We start from the raw sequence: 20,894 nt of genomic DNA, 5'->3' as shown, positions 1-20,894 counted from the left end.
TGATTGTCCCCATCATATGCGAGATATTTCAGATTTACTATTGCCCCTCCACTTGTAGCATGCCATCCCATTCCGTCCCATTCGCCAGCGGTCCTGCAGCCAGCTCGGCTTCATCAGCCACCCCATTCAACAGCTCGTCCCCAGCATAGCCCCACCCCATGGCCTCAAGCTCACGGACGAAGAAATCCCGCTCTTCGTCCATGATAGTCGCACCTTCCTCACCCCCCATGACATGCTTGTAGCGCCGTAGATGCCACCAATGTGTTAGACCACGGAGGGCTTGTTCGAGAGGTAGTGCCTCTTCAACCTCCGCATCAATATCAGATCCAGCCAGCCAGTCATCCCGCAGCTCAGGGCGGCAGTAGAGATATATCGCCGTGATTACGCGCATATTTCCCTGTCGCCATTTGCGGCCACAATAGGGGACTTGTGACTTGAAGAGCTTCAGTGTGTAGAAGCGGAGATCGGGGTCGGGAATCTTAAGTCCTTTGCGGAGGATAGTACTGGATTTGTACTGGACAAGAAGCAGGCAACGGTGGGCTTTGTCGCGAGTGATTTTCTGCATTATGTGGAGGTAGTTGATGGCCGAGAAGAAATTTCGGAAAGAGAAGGTAGTGATAGGCTCACTGGGTGGCGGCGCTGTAGGATATCCAAGCTCATCGACTTCTGGACGATGAGGTCCTCCAATAAAACCTAACCCGATTTCGTCCACGCTGTCCGCTCGACCTGTATCTGTTCTGTGTCGGGCGATTGGAGGGGGAACTGCCTCATCATCACTATCTTGTTGGAAGCCAGTAATGTCCGGCGGCTGTTCCGAATGCAAGTGACAGAAACGAAAGAAACTAGATAAATCAGTTTACTATAGATGGCGAAATCAAGGTATTCATACCCTAATTCGTCACGATCCGTCCGTTGTGCTACGGCTTGGTCGATTTCCTGGTGCGCGAACATTTTTAGGATCAATGGCAAATAATTTGAGTCAAGCAAGAGCTGCGTCATATACTCAAACTTCAAAATATCTAGCAACGGTGAGCTACGAATCGGAGTAATATGCAGGTATACTTACGTGACCTCTTGAACCACTTAAGCAAGAGAAGAAGAGAGCCAGAGATCGCTTTGCTCGTAATCTCGCGTACTCGGATATTGTCAAGCTCATCAATTGTAGCATCACATGTCAGATCCTCCGTGTCGTTGTTGAAGCTGGAAGCACCCGCATGCACTGCACTGAAGCTTTCGCTAAAGGCTTGTTAGACATAGGTATTGAGAGACACATTGGACCACATACCTTCCCGAACCACCATTCTGTCCGTTGGCTTGATTGTTGACGAGAGCGCTTACATTCGTCAACACGATCTTCAAGAACACAATGACAACAGATTGAAGATGCACGAGTGCTTGTGTCTAGTACGGGTCAGAACCTCTTCGACCACGGAAAAAGTGGAGCTCACATAGAAAGTTTCAACGGCATCTAAGCGTTTCTGAACCTCTTCGTTATCCGTTTCTTTCTCCATTGGGGGATCGCTCTTCGGCACTTTCTTCTCGTCGAGAGAGAACTCTTCCAGGTCGTCCACAATCTCATCTTCGACATCTGCATCGCCACTTGCGTAGGCTCTTTCTGCATGCCACCCACGGTCGTACTTCATGAACCGCTCACGCTCTTCCCAGAGTTGCCTCATTGCCCTTGTCATTTTCACGTGAGTTGAGAAAAGCTGTCCAGCTTCGATAACAGACGCAGGAACATCACTACCATCCCACTTCTTCCCCACGAGCACGTCTTGCATTTCCGTCGAGCCCTTGCCTCCAAGGTTATTGCTAGAATTATCCAAGGGAGGATACATGAAAGGGAAATTCTGGTTGGTCTGGTAGTTTTGCTTTTTTCCTGCCTTGCCACCGGGACCGATAGGAGATGGCGGAGGAGATGGAGCTGGCGTTGCAATATGAACCGACTGGTGCAGGATGGAACCGTTACCACCAGCTACAGAAGGTCCAACTCCGGAGAACAGGCCATTAGAGGAGTATGATCTGCTGGGATGTTGAGGCAGAGGAGGAAGTATTGAGTTATTTTCTAGCTCTAATGGGATCACAGGCGGAGGCGGGTTGTACGCGGGATACTTAGAAGTGATCTCTTGCCGGAAGTTGTGGTAATCGAGCGGAGATGCAGTAAGGAAGGGTGTTCTTCTTGTTGGGTCATTCTTCCCACTGTCGAAAGCTGGCTCCAATGCTTCTTTGGCTTGCTTTAGCATGTCACTGCCGCCAAAGAAGAGAAGTATACACTTCCAAAATAAGAGAATAATTCTCGTGAGGGGAACATTGGAGGCGTCATCCCATCGCAAACGTGCGATAATCTCGATTAAAAATACCATCAAATCTGGCTCCAGCGCTGTAATCGCATCTTTAAGCGGCGTGTGCTTAGGATCTTGTGTTTCTTGCATGCGCGCCGTTTCAACCATAAAGTAAAAGGCAGTTAGAACCAGATTTGCCTCCCGGTCTGCAGCAGCGAGGAGCATTTGGTTAGCGCTTTCTGACGCTGCGTTTGACTCAGAAGGGGCTGAAACGCGGGATTTCTCAAAAGCCCGCAGCAAGCACCCATAGAGCGACGGCAGCGGGGAACATTCATGAATGAGCTTTGCGTTAGTCACTATCCATTGAATCTGCAAAGATTTGGATTTGGCATTTTCGGCAGCGATTGGGGAATCATGAGGATAGTCCGGCGTGCTCTTTCCAGCAGTAATGCCCCACACTCCGGTAACAACGTAGCACACAGATTCCAAAGCCTCAACACGGACCAAAAGTTCACTATCCTGCAAATTATCAAGCACCTCGGTCAAGAACAACTTCTGCATTGCCTCAGGAGCATCAAGCCAAGACGTACGGGAAGAAAGAGAAGGCTGCACTTCACAGAACAAGCTCCATGTTCGCTCAAATGAACTCTTCATGGCAAGGATCATGGCTCTATCGAACTCGCTATACTGGAACCACTCCTCAAGCTCTTCCGGAAACGGCTGACAGTCAGCATACTCAAATGCATAGGCAGGCTGTTCGGCCCTCGGCATCTCCTGGACCAGTTGTTTCAATTGAGCCAGGCTCAGCGAATCCGTAGGCGCTTCGGGGTTGTGCTGAACTGGAGCCGGTGGCGGGGGTTGACGTGGAGGCGGAGGAGCTGAAGTATTCCGCTGCAGTTCAGGACGTCTAGACATAGGCACATTTGCTGCCCGCATCTGAACTGATGGCTTACTTCTTGTAGTAGCCGAATTCTGAGCTGCTTGCTCCTGTCGAATACCCTCTGCAACTTCTTCCATCATCTGATCATCCGGAACCTGGACAATGTCTGTTCCTGTCTGGTCCACTTCATCTGCTTTCACGATGTGATGTTCCAAGGAAGCATCAGCGGATGCTGTGGCTTCATCCATCACGATCAGGTATAGTAATTTAGAAGGTGATATCGACGATATAACTTTCCAGAGACATCAATAAGTGTGGTTCAGACAAAGATCAACAGGTAAAGTGCCTCGAACGCTCGGTGGCTACTGAGCGTAATAGCGGCACTCCAGCTGTGATATCAACCGACCAAAAGATACATGGCGCGCGTTGAGCTTGGATTAGCCAGGAACAAACGAAGCCTCCCCCGGCCTGAAAGTGGTGGATCAGCCCCGCCACGTGATATGTGATTACTAAGATCTACCGACGATCTTTAGTTGGAACTATATACACTTTATACACTTTGGTACGAGCCTAACTAATCTTAGGAGTCATTACTGCGTTTACTGCAATAACTCACAAGTACTAATGAAAGTGAACTGGGGCTTTCTATCCTGAAGAACAAGGTTTGTTTCCTTTATAGCCCAGCTTCAGCCCTAAACTGCTTCCTATCTATAACTTGGCACCGGCTATACAACTTCTCCCAATAACTGCCCTTTCCGCCTATTCGTCAGTGAGCCTAGACTCCTCTCTACGAGTCTGGCCTGTCTGAAGGGCCAACCACTCGGATCGAGATCCTCGTTGGACTTTTGCTCACCGCCGCAATGGTCTCATAACGCAGACTATATCCTCATACACAACAGAGCACCGCGTTGATCACGAAGCCCTGCATTCATATCCCTCCTTTCGATCAATATTTTGCCAGTGCGAACCCAGGCTTTGAATACATCATTATCAACACCGTTAAGTGAAACACATCATTGACACTCAACGTACGTCCGAGCTGATAATTGATTCTGAACCATATTGCTGGCCGTCTCGTTCATACAGGACTTCACACGTTGAAACTAGAGTTATGACCACCATCAGGACTTTCCTGCAATGGCAGCATAATGATTGTTTATAGATATCTAGAGTGCAATCCTCCCTGAATCAGCACTACAACCGGCAGCTCCCACATCACTACTAGTCTTTCACGGCTCGACAGTCTCAAACTCAGACAATCTTCAGTAAAGCCGTGGCTCGGCTCCTAATGGTAGTATATCCCCAGTTATTTGCAGACATCAGACACTAGACCGAGTGGCACCAATAACGGAACCTTCTGCGGCCTACTGGGGAACAGCAACACAGGATGCCGAGGGACTGTGTATTCGCCTGCGTGGAAGGTGCTCGGGAATGTTCGACGCAGCATGGGAAATCCGCTTCCCTTACGTGATCGCTTTTTGAAGTTGATGACAAGAGGATGCGGATGGAGAGTGGCTGTTGGAGATATGTACCGACCAAGGGTATTACAATGGCTATTAGGGCCACTTCATGATGGTAAAAGGAACATCGAGTATATTCACTCCTTGGCTTCCAAGGTAATGAATAGATGTAGTTGAGCTCAGGTGAGAGGATTTAGGCTGAAGCTAGTTAGTTCAAGGTTAAAGAGCTAGCTATTGGGCTTGATGCGTCGTTGAACACCTGGTTAACGGTTGATTAATCAGATCTAGGACTGATCAATATCTCGCATATCTCTGATTTCTGACGTAGATTCTATGTGATGCGACGAACCACGGCCACTTGCAGAAGTCAAGAGGCTTACTGAAGCTCGCTGTTATTCTTGTCAAACACACAACACCTAGTTATACCTGGGACGTATGTATGTTGTAACCTCGCAGTTGCAAGGCCCCCAGGAGCCACGATAGGTCTCCTTTTAGATCTATAGTTTGTTGTTCTGCTACGGCAGCTACAAAGTAAGATTTAGGGTTCGACTGTGTCCTGATCAGTATGGATCATTTGTAAGTACATGTACTAGTTTGATTTTGGATTATATATAGTAGATGGATACTGGAGTGAGGCTCTTGATTGTCGGTTCAGAAAGAGGTTCTGAAAATGATCTTTGGACTGTGATACTCTGAGGATCATTGGATGTATATATATATATATATATATATTATTGCAAGTGGTCTAGGGTATCATAAGTGGTCAACACACCTGCGTAAGACACGTAGACATTGTCAGTCTACCTTGGACGACTGACGACCGCCATTCTCACTTCGTCTGATATTGTGCTGCGCCTCCCACCGCTGCCATCCTGCCTCCGCAAGATCTTCACTTACCACCAAGTCCCGTATCCTCAGAAACCGAGCTATCGAGTGCTCCAGCACCCAGTCAATCCAGCCATAACTGCGCAACAGACCCGTGAAGGTGAACCAAAAAAGGGCAAAAACTGCCCCTACAGCACATCCCGCAAGGACTTGTCGGACGGTGTGATAAGTCAAGTATATACGACTGACGGCCACTGCGCTAGCACCAAGAGTTATCCCGAGAGAGGCAACCATGCGGAACAAGATGCTCTGGTTTGCGCCGTTTGGAGCGTGTCGAAATATGAGGAATAGGGTCAAATAGACGGCGAAGAAGGCGACAAACTGCGCGTGGGATGATGGCATACCGTAGCCCTTTCCAAACATCTCTATTATGGTTGCGATTAGCAAAGATCGTCTTGCATATAACCCTCATTTCAATCGACATACGCTTTGGCCGCTCCTCCTTAATGATTCGCTTGAGGGCGAAGTTGAGAGCCTCACAGACGAGCTGTCCGGCAAACATCAAACCCACCTCCACCTCGCGCGAAGCCCAGACGAGAGTAACATAGACAACACATAATGCTTGAGGAACGAGAGCAAGCCACGCCGATACGAGAGATAGAGGATCTTCAGGGTTCTGTCATCGAATTCCATATTAGTGTCTAAGCCTGGGCACGTCCCGGACCTTTGCGAAACTCTCACATAATGAACATGAGTAAGGGATAAAGACGCTAGAGGCTGCTCTTCTTCCCCCATTTTGCTGGCTGGATGGGCGGTAGTTGATATAGATGCAATGCCCTTATCAGATATCCAACCGTACTGGAAAGTCCGCAGCTCTAGGTGACTTTGGCCCACCCTCTGCTGCGGAAAGCTTGGACTATCAAATGCGACAAGTTGGGCCTAACTTGTCGGAGCTGTGTTTTTCCGAGCCGGCTCTCCTGCTGCTTTAGCCACACTCGTCTACGAGTGACTACGTGCAGTCTGTGCAGTTAGGGCGGCGGCAAAAATGAGGGGGCGGGGTCGGCATGATTAGCGGCCTCAGGCTTACGTCGATAACCAGTCGCTTGACGGGCTTGCAAGAAGCAATTATTATCGTTAAGACACGAATAGCATGCTATTTTTATATTAGTCAAGCTATCCTCAAGTCAGATAGAGACACGATGAAGAATCTAAACCAAGGGAACTCTTCTGTGTATGACTGGGCACCAAAGACTGCCTGATTCCCGTCAAAACTGCAATCCCATCCCCACAGTCACAAGTCATAACCGCCATCTCATCCTCCTTCACTCTTCCTCTTGTCTTCCTCTTTTTCGTCTGTAACTTCATTGTTCGCCTCTAATCCTGCTGCGGCTCGTTCTTCTGAAGCTTCTTCTACACCTATCACCCATCAAAACCATGACGCACTTTTTCTCTCCACGTCTACGTCCAACTTTCTTATTTCAATCTGCTTTAGCGTCCTCAATTCTTTTCCAGCCTGCCAGACAGTCTCCTCTTCTTTCTCACTATCCCTCCTCGGCTGTTCGTATACCTCGATTAGCAATCAACCCTTGACTTTTCGAATTCTGATCCTCCTCTCATCCAGATTGCGTGACCCACCTCTATACTTTTCTTCACGCCATTCGCCTCATTTTCTCCGCCACCGCAAGGCTGCTTCTAGAAGTAGTCTATACCATTCTTAGGAATCCCTGGACCTTTTTCTCCTTACTTTTTCTGCCTAAAATCTACTTTCTGGTCCGACAATCTTTATAGCAAGTGTTTCTCCTTCCTCGATCCTACCTCACTCCGGACCCGAGCGAACGAGGACTTTGGAGTCGGGTAATCTATATTGGAGTCTAATATGATTAAACTCGTTGCTCATCACTGATCAGCCCATCGTCACTTGCCGCTTTCGTCTGAAGATCGATCAAAGACTTGCGACTCCAATCTTTTCGAATCGCCCTCTTGTCTACCCACCGTGATGGATTTGGATGCTCTTCCAGAAGACGAGAGATCAGAGGAGCTCTCGTCCATTGCCGCCATCTTCCCGGAAATCAAGATTGACCCTTCGTCTCCGTACCGGGCCTCACTAGATATACCAGTGAAACCAGCGACGCCTCTGAACGTCTGCTTCTATCAGCACCCGGAAGTCGGCTTTCCTTCGGTGCTTACTCCTCCGACCTCCCTCGATGCCAACGAAGTCGGCCTCGGCTGCAAGGCCAAGTTCGATGACCAGTCCATGGCGGATACGGAAAAAGATGTGCATGTCCTCGCACACCTACCACCTCTTAATCTTGAGATTGAGCTTCCGGCAGGCTATCCTTCGATCAAACCTCCCATATTTAAGCTCAACACCAATCCACATTGGCTACCCTTATGGGCCGTTTCGAAATTACTAGACGATGGCAAGCGTCTCTGGGAAGAATTTGGCCGGTCTCTCGTGGTCTTCAGCTACATAGATCATCTTCAACAGCTGGCAGAAACAGCATTCGGAATTGACGAAGCTTCAGGCGGCGAAGTACGGCTTTCGCGGGAGCTAAAGATTGCTTTACTAGACTTCAATAGCAAAGCAGAGCGCGAGAAGTTTGAGCAGGAGACCTTCGAATGTGGGATTTGTCTTGAGCCCAAGAAAGGTGTTAACTGCCATCGTCTCTTACTGTGTTCCCATGTCTTCTGCATACCCTGCTTGCAAGACTTTTATAACACTTGTATCACAGAGGGAGATGTTGAGGGCGTCAAGTGCCTGGCGCCCGATTGTGGTCAAGAACAAAATCCACCAGCCGCCGGCCAGGGAAAATCCCGCAAAAAGCGAGATCGGACACTTAGCCCGTCGGAGCTACTGCAGATACCTCTTGAACAGGAAACTGTGCAACGTTATGTCTTCATGAAAAGGAAGAGGAAGCTGGAAGCTGACAAGACAACTATATATTGTCCTCGGCAATGGTGCCAAGGCGCAGCGCGGTCAAAAAAGCACCCTAAGCCTATTGATCCTATGGCAGACGATTTGGAGGGTTCTGGGGATGAGTCAGAAGGCTTAATCTTTGACCCCCTTGGGGAGGAGAGCCAATTACCCCCGATGGCGGATCGCTTGGCCATTTGCGAGGACTGCAACTACGCCTTCTGCTGCGTTTGTAAGAAAGGCTGGCATGGAGAACTATTACGGTGCTTCCCTCGGCGACAGGCGGAGCTGACCGCAGAGGAGAAGGCGACAGAGGACTATCTCAGGTTATACACATCCGCTTGTCCAACCTGCGATGCTCCCTGCCAGAAACGCATGGGCTGCAATCACATGAAATGCTTCAAATGCGAAACACACTTTTGCTATCTCTGCTCCGCCTGGCTTGAAGAGGGAAATCCTTATCGACACTTCAATGATCTCGCCAGCCCATGCTTCAACAGACTCTGGGACCTGGAGGGCGGCGACGGCATTGACCCTGAGGGTGCTGAAGCTTTGCATCAAATACCGGAACAGATGATCTTCGACGACGGCAGTGACGACGACGAGGAACCACAGCAATGGGTGATGGATCGCGAGGTTAACGAGCCGAGGAACGGACGACAGCCTCCACCACCAGCCCCAGTTCCTCCACGTGTCAACCAAGTTGGTGGAAACCGCGCTCTAGGACGTAATGCCAACGGTCTTGATGCAGCAGGTCGAGCAGCCGCAGCTGAGCGGCAAGCTCAGGCCCGAGCCATGGCGGAAATCCGAGCCGGTCGCGTCCCTGATCGCGCTGGGCATGAACAACCCCCCGTCCCACATGCTGGTCTCCAGCGATTCCTCGAACTTGTTCAGAACGACCGCGAAGATGAATGGGATAGTGACGAGCTTGAAGACGGTTTTTAAAGTATACACCTGGCTCCGAGTCCTGTCTTTCTTTCAGAGCGGGCAACAACCTCAATACACATTTAACGAACGATCCGATTCAAGCGCATGCACGCATATACTCACCACTTTACGATTTCACGAATAAGTCATGACAAAACTAGAATATATTCCGGGGCAACCTTTCTATTTGCTTTTCTTAGTGGGGCAGATACCCAGTTAACTCATTTTACATCGCTTTGTCGACGACTTCTTAATCATTGCATGTCTAGCGTTGTTCTTGCTCCTGTACGAGATATTGCAGTTGCTGTACCCCATATTACAGAATACGGTTTTGGCACTTTTTTCTGATCTCTTGGTTTGGTCGTATTTACTCATCTTTCCTGCGTGTACAGCATAGCAAGATCATGTTCTTTCTTGTCCATATCTTTGACAGATCAAAGTAGTTGACAGGTTGGATGGGCCGATTTTTGGTAATACTGCATGAAGACTTTAGCCTAACCGCCACCTGCTCCGCCAGACACTTCCAGATCTATTCAATACCTCGCTATGATCGTCTGATATTATAAAATCACATAAATCCTCCATTCCTCAAAACCACAAAAACAAAAGCGATGCGGATCAGTAATGCAATATCTCAAGCGTGGACTAGAGCACACCGAATCAAAGGATGAGGTACGCATCCTCCCCCTCACTCTCGGCGCTGTCACCATTAGTAGCAGCTTCAACTCCAGCTTCCGCTTTGGCATGCCCGTCGGAAGCATTCCAGGTATACCAAAACTCATAGCTCATGACTGTGTGATCCGCGTACATAAGCATGAGTCTGTACCGGCGCGAGGGGTTCCAGCCTCGCCAGCTCTCCTCGGGCTGGTAGGAGCGGGTTGCGCGGGCGTGGCATTCGGGAAGGGTAAGTTCCTGTTCAGACTCGCTTCCTGATGAAGGCGGTGGGTTATTGGTTTCCTTATACTGGAAAAGCAAATCATTTATGCTCGTTCCACGCTCAGTCTCAACCTCCCTTTCCTTCCCCTCGGCGTAACGGTCCTGGGGAATATAAGGAATATCAGGTTGAATCTCAAACCCTTGCATCGGCGCGACACTCATCCCCAACAATGGCAGAAGTGGGCGCTCGCCATACTTTTCCTGGCTCTCAAGCGGAACAATCCAATCAACTCGGAAGGTGCGGCCAGTTGTGGGCGACTCAGTAAGGGCAATAATAGCGGCCCGACCCTTCTGGGAAGCTGCAACGACGATCCCATGCTCGGGAATGTATTTGACCATGTTGAAGCGGTCGAAGCCGCGAATTGAGACTATGGGTTGAGTAAAGCGTTGGAGGAGCGGGGCGCCGCAAATGACGCTGGCGTTCAGGGAGAAAGGGTGTGGAATGAGGCAGATGTTGGTGTGAGAGAAGTGAAGGATGGGGAAGTTGGAGTTTGGTGGTGCTGTTCGGCGAGTCAGCGTTTTCTGTACACTGTCTTCACTGGGAACAAAAAATGGTTCTGGTTAGGAAAAGACAAACGGTGGTTTGAGTAACGTACAAGTTGAGAAATGCAGACCAAAGTCATCAAGAGGGTGGTGCGCCGTTTCTTCCTCCTCGGATGTGCCCCCGCTCGAATCAGAAGCGTCGACTTCCATTTCCAGCTGAAAGTGGTCATCATCATCATCCCCCATAGTTTCTGAAAGGAGAGCTTGGACTTCATGGATATCGACACCAGCAGTCTCGCGGAGAGCAATCTCAAGGATGTCTTCAGGAGAAAGAATGTGGCTTGGGTCATTTGCTATGGCACTTAGGAGCGCGTGGTTGCCTCTAGTTTGCTGTTGTTCTGAACTGTGGTCCGAGTCAGAAGCGCTGTCTCCGCTCAGATTATCCGCATTGAGAGAACCGTCAGCTGCCTGGTGGCTAACAGGTTCTGCGGAATCGTGATTACGTGCGTTGCTCGGCACAACAGACTGAGTTTTCCGTGCATCACTCTTTTCCTGGGCGTTATGATTCCCATTTAAAAGACAATCTGCCTCAAAGAAATCAGGCAACAAGGTCTCTTTTGGCTCGGCCTTAACAGCAGGTGGGAAGTGGTTGTAGAGACGCGATGAATATGGAACTCTTTTGGTAAGGCTTGTCAGATCGAGAACCTCCTGCTTATTCCTCACGCGCCGCCGGGGCTGGCCACCACATGCCTCTTCCTCGGTCTTAACTAAGTGGAATGAGCGCGGGTCAAGGGCAATGACGGACCACCCGCGGTCACTGGGATACAGTCAGCGAAAGGATTGCCCAAAATTAATACTTGCGGAAAAGCTTACCCGTCGTTCAGATATGCGTCTTCAGGTATACTCCAGGGCGCCACATTGTTGAGGTGATATTCGTTGAAGGGACTCAAACTTCTCCACACATTCCAAACTATCGTTCTATTGTAGATATCTGTACTGACCATCCACATCCCATTCGGATCAAAATCAGTGTTCAGAAAACCAACAGATGGTATATTGGTGAAATGACCACTGTAGGTTAGCTTTATATTCCGAGTACGATATTTTTCTGGCATCAGCTGCTGCAATTGTTTGAACTGTCCTTCAGTCCGTATATGTAGCCACGTTTGGCCATACTCCGTAGCATCATCGGCCTTCTCTAACTGACACAATAAGTCATCGCCTTTATCCGACCCTGGACTGACAAGCGCAAAAGCAAAGACAGTCACATATCCGGTATTGGCAGATACGGCGATTAAACGGGCGAACTTGTGAATGGCTAGGCCCCAAGCACTGGCACCAACATACTCAATGAAAAAGGGCTCCACCTCGGAGCCATCTAGAGGCCTGGCCCTTCCATTATCAACCGCTCTTTTTAGAGTTGAGTAAATGGCTTCAACTCGGTATCCACAAACATTGCCCGAGTCCGTTGCCAGGAGCAGAACCTCTTCGCGACCGAGATCATCCACAAGGATGCTGTTAATTTCATGTGGAGATGCTGGCCGGATATAACCGGTAGCCTGAGGCTCTTTCATAACAGGTGTGATAATCATTTCAGGCCTGGAACCTAATATCTGCGAGGCCCCGGCTGGTTCCCAGACATAAATCTGGTGGCCGCAAGCCACGAACAGTAGATTCCGCCGTTGGGACAGTGCAGCCTATCATCCTGTTAGAATTGCTAGAGTGATACAATGCAAGTCTGTGCGTAATTACCAGATTACAACGCCACGAAGAAGTCCGGGGAGGATAGATAGCATCGTCTCTGTTGCTTCAATCAGTGCCTGTGACGGGCATGGTCGGCCAAAACAGGAACATACAAAGGATACTAGGCCAATATCAGTATATTATAATAATGAGATTCTCATGAAGAAAAGCAAGCATTCACAAACCCGTTTCGATCCCTTTTCAACATTCAGTGCTCTTAATTGGAGACCTCTTCCGTACTGAGCTTTCGGGCTTGTTGCCTTCTTGTTATCGTTCGACGCCATTTTCTGATCAACTACTGCGGTTGTTGGGTGTTTTACCGCTAATACTGGCCACGAGATAATCAAGAGAGATGCACAAGGTCAGCGAGTCTCTTTTGACAGAAGTTGGAGAAGCGAAAATTATAATGAAAAAGCAGGCGCGGATATATGTATCAGAATCGGACTGTGCACTGCATCACACAAAGTGAGAGGTCTTTCACTCTGCAATACACCCGTGTCGAGCATCTTTAGATTCCCCCATCGAAAACCAGATTGGAAAACAATGTTCCCTCTGCTCTTCAGAGTCTAGGGTTGATGAGGGGAACGGTGAAGTCATTCCCAAACATGAGCTAATATCTGCCTTGTTCCTGCGGCAGAAAGACGCACGTGCCACTTCTAGCCTTCCAGCGGAGCTCGAGCTCATTATGCGGAGATACTCAACACTCTTCAACACAAGAGAGATACTTGTCTACGCGTCATGGATCTCGTTGCCGGCGTCCGAAAAGAAGGCAGCCGGTGAGTAAGCCTTTGATACCCGGGGCTCAATCTCTCGCCATGACTGACTGATATCTTCAGCGGCGGCCGCGGCGACTTCAAATGGTCCGACGTCAAAGACTCTTCACATCGCGAAAACTACCTTGGTCATTCTCTCATGGCACCCGTTGGACGATGGCAACAGGGTAAAGACTTACAATGGTATACGCGCGGAGAGGATGACCCAGAGGAAGCGGCCAGAAAGGGACGAGAGGAGCGACAGCGCGTCAAAGCTGCGGAGGAAGAGGCCATGGCTCGGGCTCTGGGTCTTCCATTGCCATCCCAGAACGCGAATCTGATGCCGTTAGGGGGGGAGGAAAGACCGGCTACTAGCGGGAATCCAGAGGAGAAGACAACAGGTATGGGAGGGAATCATCAGTTCAATTATACCGTGCATTTGGCTGACGAGCTGGTGTAGAACGGGACTCGAAAGACAGTCGGCGGCGAAAGCGCGAGCGTACACGGAGTCCAAGAAGAGTTCGTGATCGCGATGGTGAACGTGGTGGTGATAGGGATCGAGGACACAGACACTACAGGCGACATGATGAACGAGACCACCGGAGTCACCGAAGCCATAGACGCAGATCACGGTCAAGTTCGGTCGATCGGGACAAGGAGCGCCATAGGAGAAGATCGTGGTCACGGTCGAGGAGTAGAGAAAGGGGCGAAAGAATTAGGCACGGAAGACACCGAGATGGCGGCCCGCGCAGACCATAAGAGGATTCTTATTATCAAAAACAATACGTGTTATGAGAGATGGCATGGCGTCAGGCGTTGCTTGGTTCACATGGACTCAAAGTCCGCAAGTTTTTTCGTCTATGCTACAGTTCTATACAAGACTCGAGACATGCGGTTTATAGCTCGTCGTGACCTGTCTTCTCGCTGGCGGAAAGGTCAGGCATAGCCATCATTTTTACCACCAAGCTGGTCCAGCCTGTAAAATGCTGCGTCCGCTGCCCCTTTCCAGTTTCAGGATTGTACTGCTCCCAGGCAAAGCCAGTGTTCTTCCACTCCCGGTATACATTTTCAACCAGGTTCTTCCGGAGACTTGAATACATTTTGCGCGCCCTGTTCTGCTGGGAGCAGGGTGTAAGTGCGATATTCTATTTGGCCATAGTTAGTCTCAGTCCAAGAAAAAGAAAATAGGGCATCTAGACTCACGTAAAGGTTCTTGAGGACAAGGTAGTTGATGTTAATCCACACAGGGCTTCTCCAGTAATTCTCAGCAGTGCCATAAAATTCATCCTTCTTACTGAGACTCCGGATACCATAGTCAGACCAAAGCTCCTCAGGGTCTTCAATCAAATCCAAGAGAGCCTCCAAGCGAGGACTGTCCGGACCCACCATGCCTGTCAGAAACGGCGCAATTGAGACATATCCCTTGTGGCAGACGTGAACAGAGTCTTCGTAGTCATCGATTGTAGCGTCGCAGTAGGTCTTCTCATCTGCGTCCCAGTGAAGATCGTCGATGTTTCGGTCGATGGCGGTTTCGTAGGCCTTAAACTCCTCAACATCCTCGGTTTCACCGAGGGTCTCCGCAATGCGGCGTAGCGCCCGGGTCATCATACCCATCCAGCTAATGAGATCTACGTGAAGCTCACCAGGATGAGGAGGTTGGGCCCGGGGATAGTCATCCAATCCAGATGTTAAGATGTGCTGCACGGACCGTCCACGCCAGCGGTACGCCTCCTTGGTCGAAAATGCCTCACGGTCGTAAGACTTGATGTCACCATATTGAGTGGACTTGTACCAAAAATAGTGCTTTTTGAGTAAAGGGTAAATGGAGCGAATGAAATCCTCTCCCAGCTTCGGCTGCTTTACGTAGACAGAGTGCAGACCATCGTCCTCAAGGTAAGTCTGCGTCGATTCGCCTTGCGCCTCGAGCTTATCAACAAAAGCTTCTAGTACCATGAAGAGAGTCGGCGGGTTGGCGTAGTGAGGGTATTGGACTGTAAACTCAGGCGGAACCTTGCTTCGAGCTTCGTTACCCAGAATCTGCTCGCGCGCAATCCAGCCATCTTCGTCCATCAAGCTGAACCAACTCTTCACAATTTCGAGACTGTGAACAGTTAGTTATTGTACATCCAGGTAAAGCTGTTTAAGCCACCAGGTGACCATCGGGGAGGCATACGCAAGATCAGGGTCCCAGTCTAGGATTGGTATCAAGTGGAATCCCTCATCCCAGAGAAAACCACGTGGGAAGAATGGGCGAGATGGCACTGCAGTAAAAAGATCTTTTGGTCCTTCAAGCACAGGTTGTGCCCGGCCTCTAGCTTCCTCTGTTTCCTCCCAGAAACCTTCATTCTCTTCATCATACTCCGGGGCAGCTGAGCGGTCAACAATGTCTGAGCCATGGAAGAAGCCGATGCCACCGATGAGGTTTGAGAGCATGGACTTGGAGAATTCAAGGTAATCTGCGGAATCAAAGGGCGACTGCGGGGAGAGTACTTTCTTGAACCTCTCGGAGAAGGAGAGTGAAACACTCTTGATCTCAGTAGTAAGAACCTCCGCTACGAAGTGATTAGTATCGTTTACACTTGCAACATCTGAGGCCGACTCACATGTGAGAGGTTCCGGCGCGGAGCCAGAGGAGAAGAGAATATCAAACTGACAACCGTGAGCTTAATTACCAAACAAATGGGATCATGATGGGCGTACCTCAAAAGCACCGGAGAAAACCTTTTGTACCAACTGGACGTTTCCATTACCTGGTGAATTGTTGACGGTAAAGACCTGGGCAGGTGGTGGCGGATTTTCCGCTCCATACTTCTGAATGGCCTCATCAACTGCTTTTTTCATTTGCGTGAACAGCAGCACTGGAGTATAATCAGCATTGGTTCCATAAGTACAAACCAAGCACTAACCCTTTGTCTGCCAGGTGTGCTCCGGCGGCACCGGAAAACTCGACACTATGGTCCTGTCCAGCGGCTTGTCATCATATGAGGGATGATTATATTCAGGATGTTCGTTGGTCTTAGGGCCCGCAGTCACATCTATTGAGAAATGACCAAGCTCAGCCGTGAATCCGTCAAGTTTAACGTCTCCCTCAAATCCTCTAGGGTCGTCGCTCTCGGTCGACACCCCCAAGCTGCCAAGTCCTTCTAGAGCGGCGTAGAAGACCACCGTCGTGGGCTGGTCAGGCAGAGCATCATCTCGAGGGACACCTTTCACCCGTGCAGCCCAGCTGCCTCCATGTTGTCCGCCGGGGACTTTAACGAAGTCGATAGTTAAGTCGAGCGAGTTTCCGGCGTCGTGGATTGTTTCGCGGCCGCCTCTTCGAACGTCGTACTCGTCCCAGCCGTAGCCTGCCATTCCTTCGTTCTGTTCGCATGTATGTCTAAAATCTTGATATTGTCAGCAGGTTTCAGTCTGAATGCCTTTGGCGTCAATAGTCATTGGCGACGATCGTGAGCGCATACTTTCTTGAGCGGTTGCATAGTTGTCGACCTTTGCCCACATCAGGCCCGCGAAAACGCTATTAGGTATTCGAGGGCGAACACCAAAGTATAAATTCGGCTTGTAAGGACCCCATAGTAGCGATTCATTGCTGGCTCTGGCAGCCTCGTGGGCTACTGTTGACACATCGTCAGTAACTTGGACGGCAAGCACGGCCGCGCAGAACAGGGGCGCTGAAAGTAATGAAGATATCGAGAGATGCATTGTTATGTCGGCATTAGAAAAGAAAAATGAAACAGCCTCATAAACTGAGGAAAGAGCTTGTGAGAGCCTACTTCAAGCAAACTAATTGACCAGCTCTCGTGCCTCTGTAACGTTGTTGCGGAGTTCTTACCTGGCAACACCGGAGCTTACGTGCGCTCGGCAGATCGACTTGGCCCAAGCTCCGCTATATAAAGTATACTCCAGGGCACTACGGTGCTTCACAAAGGATCTATGATAATTACTCATAAATTCCATCTGAAACCAACTAGCTTGATTATACAACACCTGGTACATATTTACAGGACGTTTCTTGGGTCCAGAGATCTAATGTTGGCACTCTTTGCACGGCCATCAAACACGAATTCGCTGATCAGTTTTCCCGTGCCAGGCGCATTTTGAATACCCCAGCAGGTATGCCCAGCAGCAAGATAAAGTCCCTTCGTCCCAGTTTTTCCGACCAGCGGGCCCCCACTGACTGCGTTTACGTTGGGCAAGTAGCAGGCCTGTCGTGCTTTCACCTCGCCGTCCCGAAGTGCATCGGAAATAGATCCAACCTGATTGATAATATCCTGACATCGTCGTGGATCGACCTCAACGTCTGCGGTTGTTCTAGGAAGCGGAACTACTTGGTCCCCTTCACCACAGGCATAAACAGTATTGTCAGGGCGAGCGTAGATCTCTGGCGATGCCACGGTTGGCCGCGACTTCGTTGAGGGATCGAAATTGGCTGGAATTTCAATATTGGTGAACAGTGTATGCGCACTGGCTGGTCTCGTGGGTTGTATCACAACACTATGCGCGCGCATGGCAGATATTGGGGCTTCGGGAAGGATGGAGCTTGTCCATGGGCCAGCAGCCACAACAACGTCGGTGGCAGGGATCGTTTGTGCCTGACCGGTTTCCTTCTTTGTGTAAGTGACAGAATTGACCGAGCCACCTTTATAGTCAATGTCCGTGACTGAGCCCAGTATCACTTTGGCGCCCTTCTCTTCCGCAAGCTTGGCCATTGACGTTGTAAAGAGGTAAGGATGCACTTGCGCAGTTTCGCCGGGGTCGCTCATGCTTTCGTAGCCTCTGACCAGCTCCGGTTCGATCCAGTCCAGCTCAGGGGGTATCTTTGCGGTCTTTAGTTTTCCCATGGCGGATGCGCTGCGTTTCTGCAGCGATAAGGAGCTACCAGCATCATCTTTCTCTTTCTTCTCGCTGAGCGGGCGGCCTCGAGCGACCAATTGTGCGCACCCGACTTCCCTATAGCCCCATCTATCCTTTCCATTGTGTTCTTTGGCTAGTTCTGCATGTAGTTTGTAGCTCAATGGGACAATATTGCTAGGATATGCCCACAGCGCTAGAAGACCGCCCGCCTTGCCTGATGCCCCTCCTGCAATGTCGGATGCTTCGATTAAAGTCACAGAGTGGCGAGAAGGATCGAAAGAAGGGTGTCGCGTCAGGTAATAGGCAGAGCAACATCCAATAATACCGCCACCTGGAATATGCTCATCAGAACAGGCGTCCTTTAACTTATCAACTTTTGCGGGGTAAAGCAGAAGTAAATGACTCGTTACGTACCGACAATGATGATGTCGCGACGGTCACTCGACGCAGACATCTTTCCGTACTGTACAAGATTTGCGATGGGTGCGATTTTAGAACCAACTGCTCGAATGGAAGCCACAGTGATGGAATGTTGAAGTGTTAAAAAAAAGTTTGGGTCGGAGAGTCTGGAGAAGGTACAACAAATAAATGGACCCGACTACGTCACCGGAGTCATGTGTCTTGTTCTCTCGCTCCAAAATCGGAGATATGGTGGTTTAAATGAGTCGGGTCCGGAATTTGTCATTATTGTCAGATAAATACCGCTCGAAGCTGATATTTCAATTGATGCAGGGACGACGCAATGCATCAACATGTTGAGAAAGGATGATAGCACAACGTCCACAGAAATAAAGCTAAAGAGACAACCCTAACGCCCAAAATGCATGTAACAAATCTAGGATGAAATAAAGCTCTGTAACGGCAAAAAAAAAAGAAATAGGAATAAGGATACAATAGCAAACAGCAGGCGGGGATATCTTGATTTTTCACCGCGACGGACTCAGAGGTCGGTTGAACCCTCCTTGACGGTTCATGTACTGTCGATACTCCGTCTTCTTCTCCTTTCGCACACCATAGGCATTGTTTCCAGGAACCTTTGTATTCTTGGTGCTCCTGAATTTCGAGAATCCCATGCACCGTCGCATAAGCTCGTCGATATCATCCTCTTCTGCTTCATCAAGATCCATATCCATTTCACCTTTTGTCCAATCCGCTCGATATTTTGAATCTGGCGCATTGTTAGGTCGGTCTCGCTGGTCCCTACGTTCGTTTCTGCGATCACCTCGCGAGCCCCGGCCTGGCGATGCTCTGTCTCGAGTGCCGTTTCGGGTCGGTGACCGGGAACGATCGCGATACCTATCACCTTTGAACGAATAACCTTCCCTATCAGTTAGAAATCCGTTTTGGTAGCTAGATTCCTGGAGTACGTACCTCGTCGGTCTGTGTACCTGTCGCGGCTGCCACTTCTGTCACGAACTCTTGCATCCCGCCCATCCTTATCACGTTCCCTCCTGTCACGGTCTCTGTCCCTGTCACGATCGCGGCGATCCCTGGATCTGCTCCTTTCTCTTCGCTTGTCCCGTCTGTCTTCTGATCGCGAGCGATACTTCCTGTCTTCGCGCGGCCCTTCACGTCCGTCATCCGACGGCTCGCGTCTGGAATTCTTATCATAGTTCGAGTCCACACCAGGGGAGCGCGACCCTCGATCATCCATATCCCACATTGCGGAGCTGTCAATGCGGCGAGCACGCTTAGCTGGCGGCTCTGCCATTCTGAAGTGCTGAAACTTTTGAGGGCGGCTCGTTGGCGTCGAACAAGGTCTTTCGTAAGGCGGGGTTTGGTAATCACAGCTTTCTAGTCCCACTGATTAAGGAGAATAATTCAATCCTAGGCCTCAAGAGCTGCAGCAAGCGAGGTAACGGGAAATACTAGTAACGATCACGGTTGTTGCTGTTTCTTCGGGGAACGCTGAAGCTTGTGCAAGATATTAATTACGGGCGGCGGTTTGTGCCAGCTGCGCCGCTTCTTCTGGCTTTGGCCGCGGCCTACCCCTTTTATCCTTTCCACTTACGCGTTAACATGACCCAGTTTACAGGTCAATTTTCCCATGGATGCCCTTCAATGCTAGCAGCTCGTTTACTGATGCCTCATGTGGCCCATGTCTTAACTTCCTCGAATATCGTGGGGAAGAGTCACGAGCACCTCCTAGCTTGTTCTGGTTCGGGCATGAATCTTCGACATGAAGATATTTGATTTCCTGGGCTGGCTCGTGATACTAGGAGGATTCTGACAGCCGCTGAGGATCTGAGAAAGCATTCTTCTTGCCCTGTTACGGTGCTATAAGCCACCGGGATGCGTGAGTTTAATGAGTCACTAGTTGGAATGATAACATGATGCTTCAACCAGCGCTTCATCTCGCAGGTGTCGTAGCATAATGTCGAAAATGGTCAAGAGCCTACGTCTGAGGATTTCCTCTTCAGTCCCACGACCTCTACAGCGTTGTACATGACTGCGTTGAAGTACGGACAAGTTGGCAGGTATTTGCCGCCAGAGTACTCCAGCCGCCATCATATTTCCATTCAGAAGATCCGCGCATACTATCCTCCCCTTTCGAAGTTTACAACCTTAGCTAGTGGGTGATTGGCTTGGTACATCGCCAATCTTGGGTTTCTCTCTGTTTGTAAAGGATTAAAGCGTCGGAAGATGACCTTCCGCGCCTGGACGCGGCCAGCGCTGCAATTCCGCGGATAAATCAGGTATTAGCGTCAAGTAGGCGTAGAGGGAAAAGTCGTATTTCCGCAATATATGCATTTCATGCTCAATAACCTTATGGGACCTTCTGACATCTTCGACCATCTTTTAGTCTGAAAAGTCACTTCGAAACGATGCAAGCTGTTG

The 20,894-nt window shown here is 49.7% G+C and overlaps 8 protein-coding genes across 8 annotated transcripts; 2 read left to right on the top strand and 6 right to left on the bottom strand.

The window, feature by feature from the left end:
• Positions 1 to 37: 37 nt before the first annotated feature.
• Positions 38 to 3,410, bottom strand: BDW70DRAFT_157582 (FAR11/STRIP family protein; the record flags this gene model as incomplete). The annotated part of the gene is made up of 5 exons (XM_073740375.1): positions 38 to 842; positions 890 to 1,019; positions 1,067 to 1,236; positions 1,286 to 1,401; positions 1,449 to 3,410. The coding sequence occupies 5 exons, from the start codon at positions 3,408 to 3,410 to the stop codon at positions 38 to 40; spliced, it is 3,183 nt and encodes a 1,060-aa protein (XP_073598376.1).
• Positions 3,411 to 5,337: 1,927 nt separating this feature from the next.
• Positions 5,338 to 6,337, bottom strand: BDW70DRAFT_131078 (phosphatase PAP2 family protein). Its single transcript, XM_073735928.1, has 3 exons — positions 6,189 to 6,337; positions 5,934 to 6,123; positions 5,338 to 5,872 (listed from the first exon to the last, which is right to left on the bottom strand). The coding sequence occupies exons 1-3, from the start codon at positions 6,240 to 6,242 to the stop codon at positions 5,418 to 5,420; spliced, it is 699 nt and encodes a 232-aa protein (XP_073598375.1). The 5' UTR covers positions 6,243 to 6,337; the 3' UTR covers positions 5,338 to 5,417.
• Positions 6,338 to 7,443: 1,106 nt separating this feature from the next.
• BDW70DRAFT_157580 (RBR-type E3 ubiquitin transferase) lies at positions 7,444 to 9,306 on the top strand (the record flags this gene model as incomplete). Its single annotated transcript, XM_073740374.1, has 1 exon — positions 7,444 to 9,306. One exon carries the CDS (start codon positions 7,444 to 7,446, stop codon positions 9,304 to 9,306), a length of 1,863 nt encoding a protein of 620 aa, XP_073598374.1.
• Positions 9,307 to 9,815: 509 nt separating this feature from the next.
• Positions 9,816 to 13,016, bottom strand: BDW70DRAFT_131075 (uncharacterized protein). The gene is made up of 5 exons (XM_073735927.1): positions 12,636 to 13,016; positions 12,460 to 12,571; positions 11,581 to 12,404; positions 10,821 to 11,524; positions 9,816 to 10,724 (listed from the first exon to the last, which is right to left on the bottom strand). Exons 3-5 carry the CDS (start codon positions 12,297 to 12,299, stop codon positions 9,949 to 9,951), a joined length of 2,199 nt encoding a protein of 732 aa, XP_073598373.1. The 5' UTR covers positions 12,300 to 12,404; positions 12,460 to 12,571; positions 12,636 to 13,016; the 3' UTR covers positions 9,816 to 9,948.
• A 172-nt stretch (positions 13,017 to 13,188) lies between these two features.
• On the top strand, positions 13,189 to 13,959 carry BDW70DRAFT_165672 (MMtag domain-containing protein; the record flags this gene model as incomplete). Its single annotated transcript, XM_073741803.1, has 2 exons — positions 13,189 to 13,226; positions 13,287 to 13,959. 2 exons carry the CDS (start codon positions 13,189 to 13,191, stop codon positions 13,660 to 13,662), a joined length of 414 nt encoding a protein of 137 aa, XP_073598372.1. The 3' UTR covers positions 13,663 to 13,959.
• On the bottom strand, positions 13,960 to 17,039 carry cwh41 (mannosyl-oligosaccharide glucosidase). Its single transcript, XM_073744678.1, has 7 exons — positions 16,664 to 17,039; positions 16,109 to 16,588; positions 15,903 to 16,060; positions 15,806 to 15,851; positions 15,376 to 15,754; positions 14,406 to 15,303; positions 13,960 to 14,347 (listed from the first exon to the last, which is right to left on the bottom strand). The coding sequence occupies exons 1-7, from the start codon at positions 16,902 to 16,904 to the stop codon at positions 14,099 to 14,101; spliced, it is 2,451 nt and encodes an 816-aa protein (XP_073598371.1). The 5' UTR covers positions 16,905 to 17,039; the 3' UTR covers positions 13,960 to 14,098.
• On the bottom strand, positions 17,038 to 18,572 carry BDW70DRAFT_7224 (FAD-dependent oxidoreductase). The gene is made up of 2 exons (XM_073744677.1): positions 18,471 to 18,572; positions 17,038 to 18,387 (listed from the first exon to the last, which is right to left on the bottom strand). The coding sequence occupies exons 1-2, from the start codon at positions 18,508 to 18,510 to the stop codon at positions 17,201 to 17,203; spliced, it is 1,227 nt and encodes a 408-aa protein (XP_073598370.1). The 5' UTR covers positions 18,511 to 18,572; the 3' UTR covers positions 17,038 to 17,200.
• A 175-nt stretch (positions 18,573 to 18,747) lies between these two features.
• BDW70DRAFT_7222 (uncharacterized protein) lies at positions 18,748 to 20,020 on the bottom strand. Its single transcript, XM_073744676.1, has 2 exons — positions 19,428 to 20,020; positions 18,748 to 19,374 (listed from the first exon to the last, which is right to left on the bottom strand). The coding sequence occupies exons 1-2, from the start codon at positions 19,765 to 19,767 to the stop codon at positions 18,983 to 18,985; spliced, it is 732 nt and encodes a 243-aa protein (XP_073598369.1). The 5' UTR covers positions 19,768 to 20,020; the 3' UTR covers positions 18,748 to 18,982.
• Between the last annotated feature and the right edge of the window lie 874 nt (positions 20,021 to 20,894).

This window comes from Aspergillus foveolatus, assembly GCF_047715535.1.
Source record: "Aspergillus foveolatus strain CBS 279.81 unplaced genomic scaffold BDW70scaffold_10, whole genome shotgun sequence".
NCBI lineage: Eukaryota > Fungi > Ascomycota > Eurotiomycetes > Eurotiales > Aspergillaceae > Aspergillus > Aspergillus foveolatus.
The sequence above is the reverse complement of the archived record's forward strand: the minus strand, read 5'-3'. Positions and strand labels throughout refer to the sequence as shown.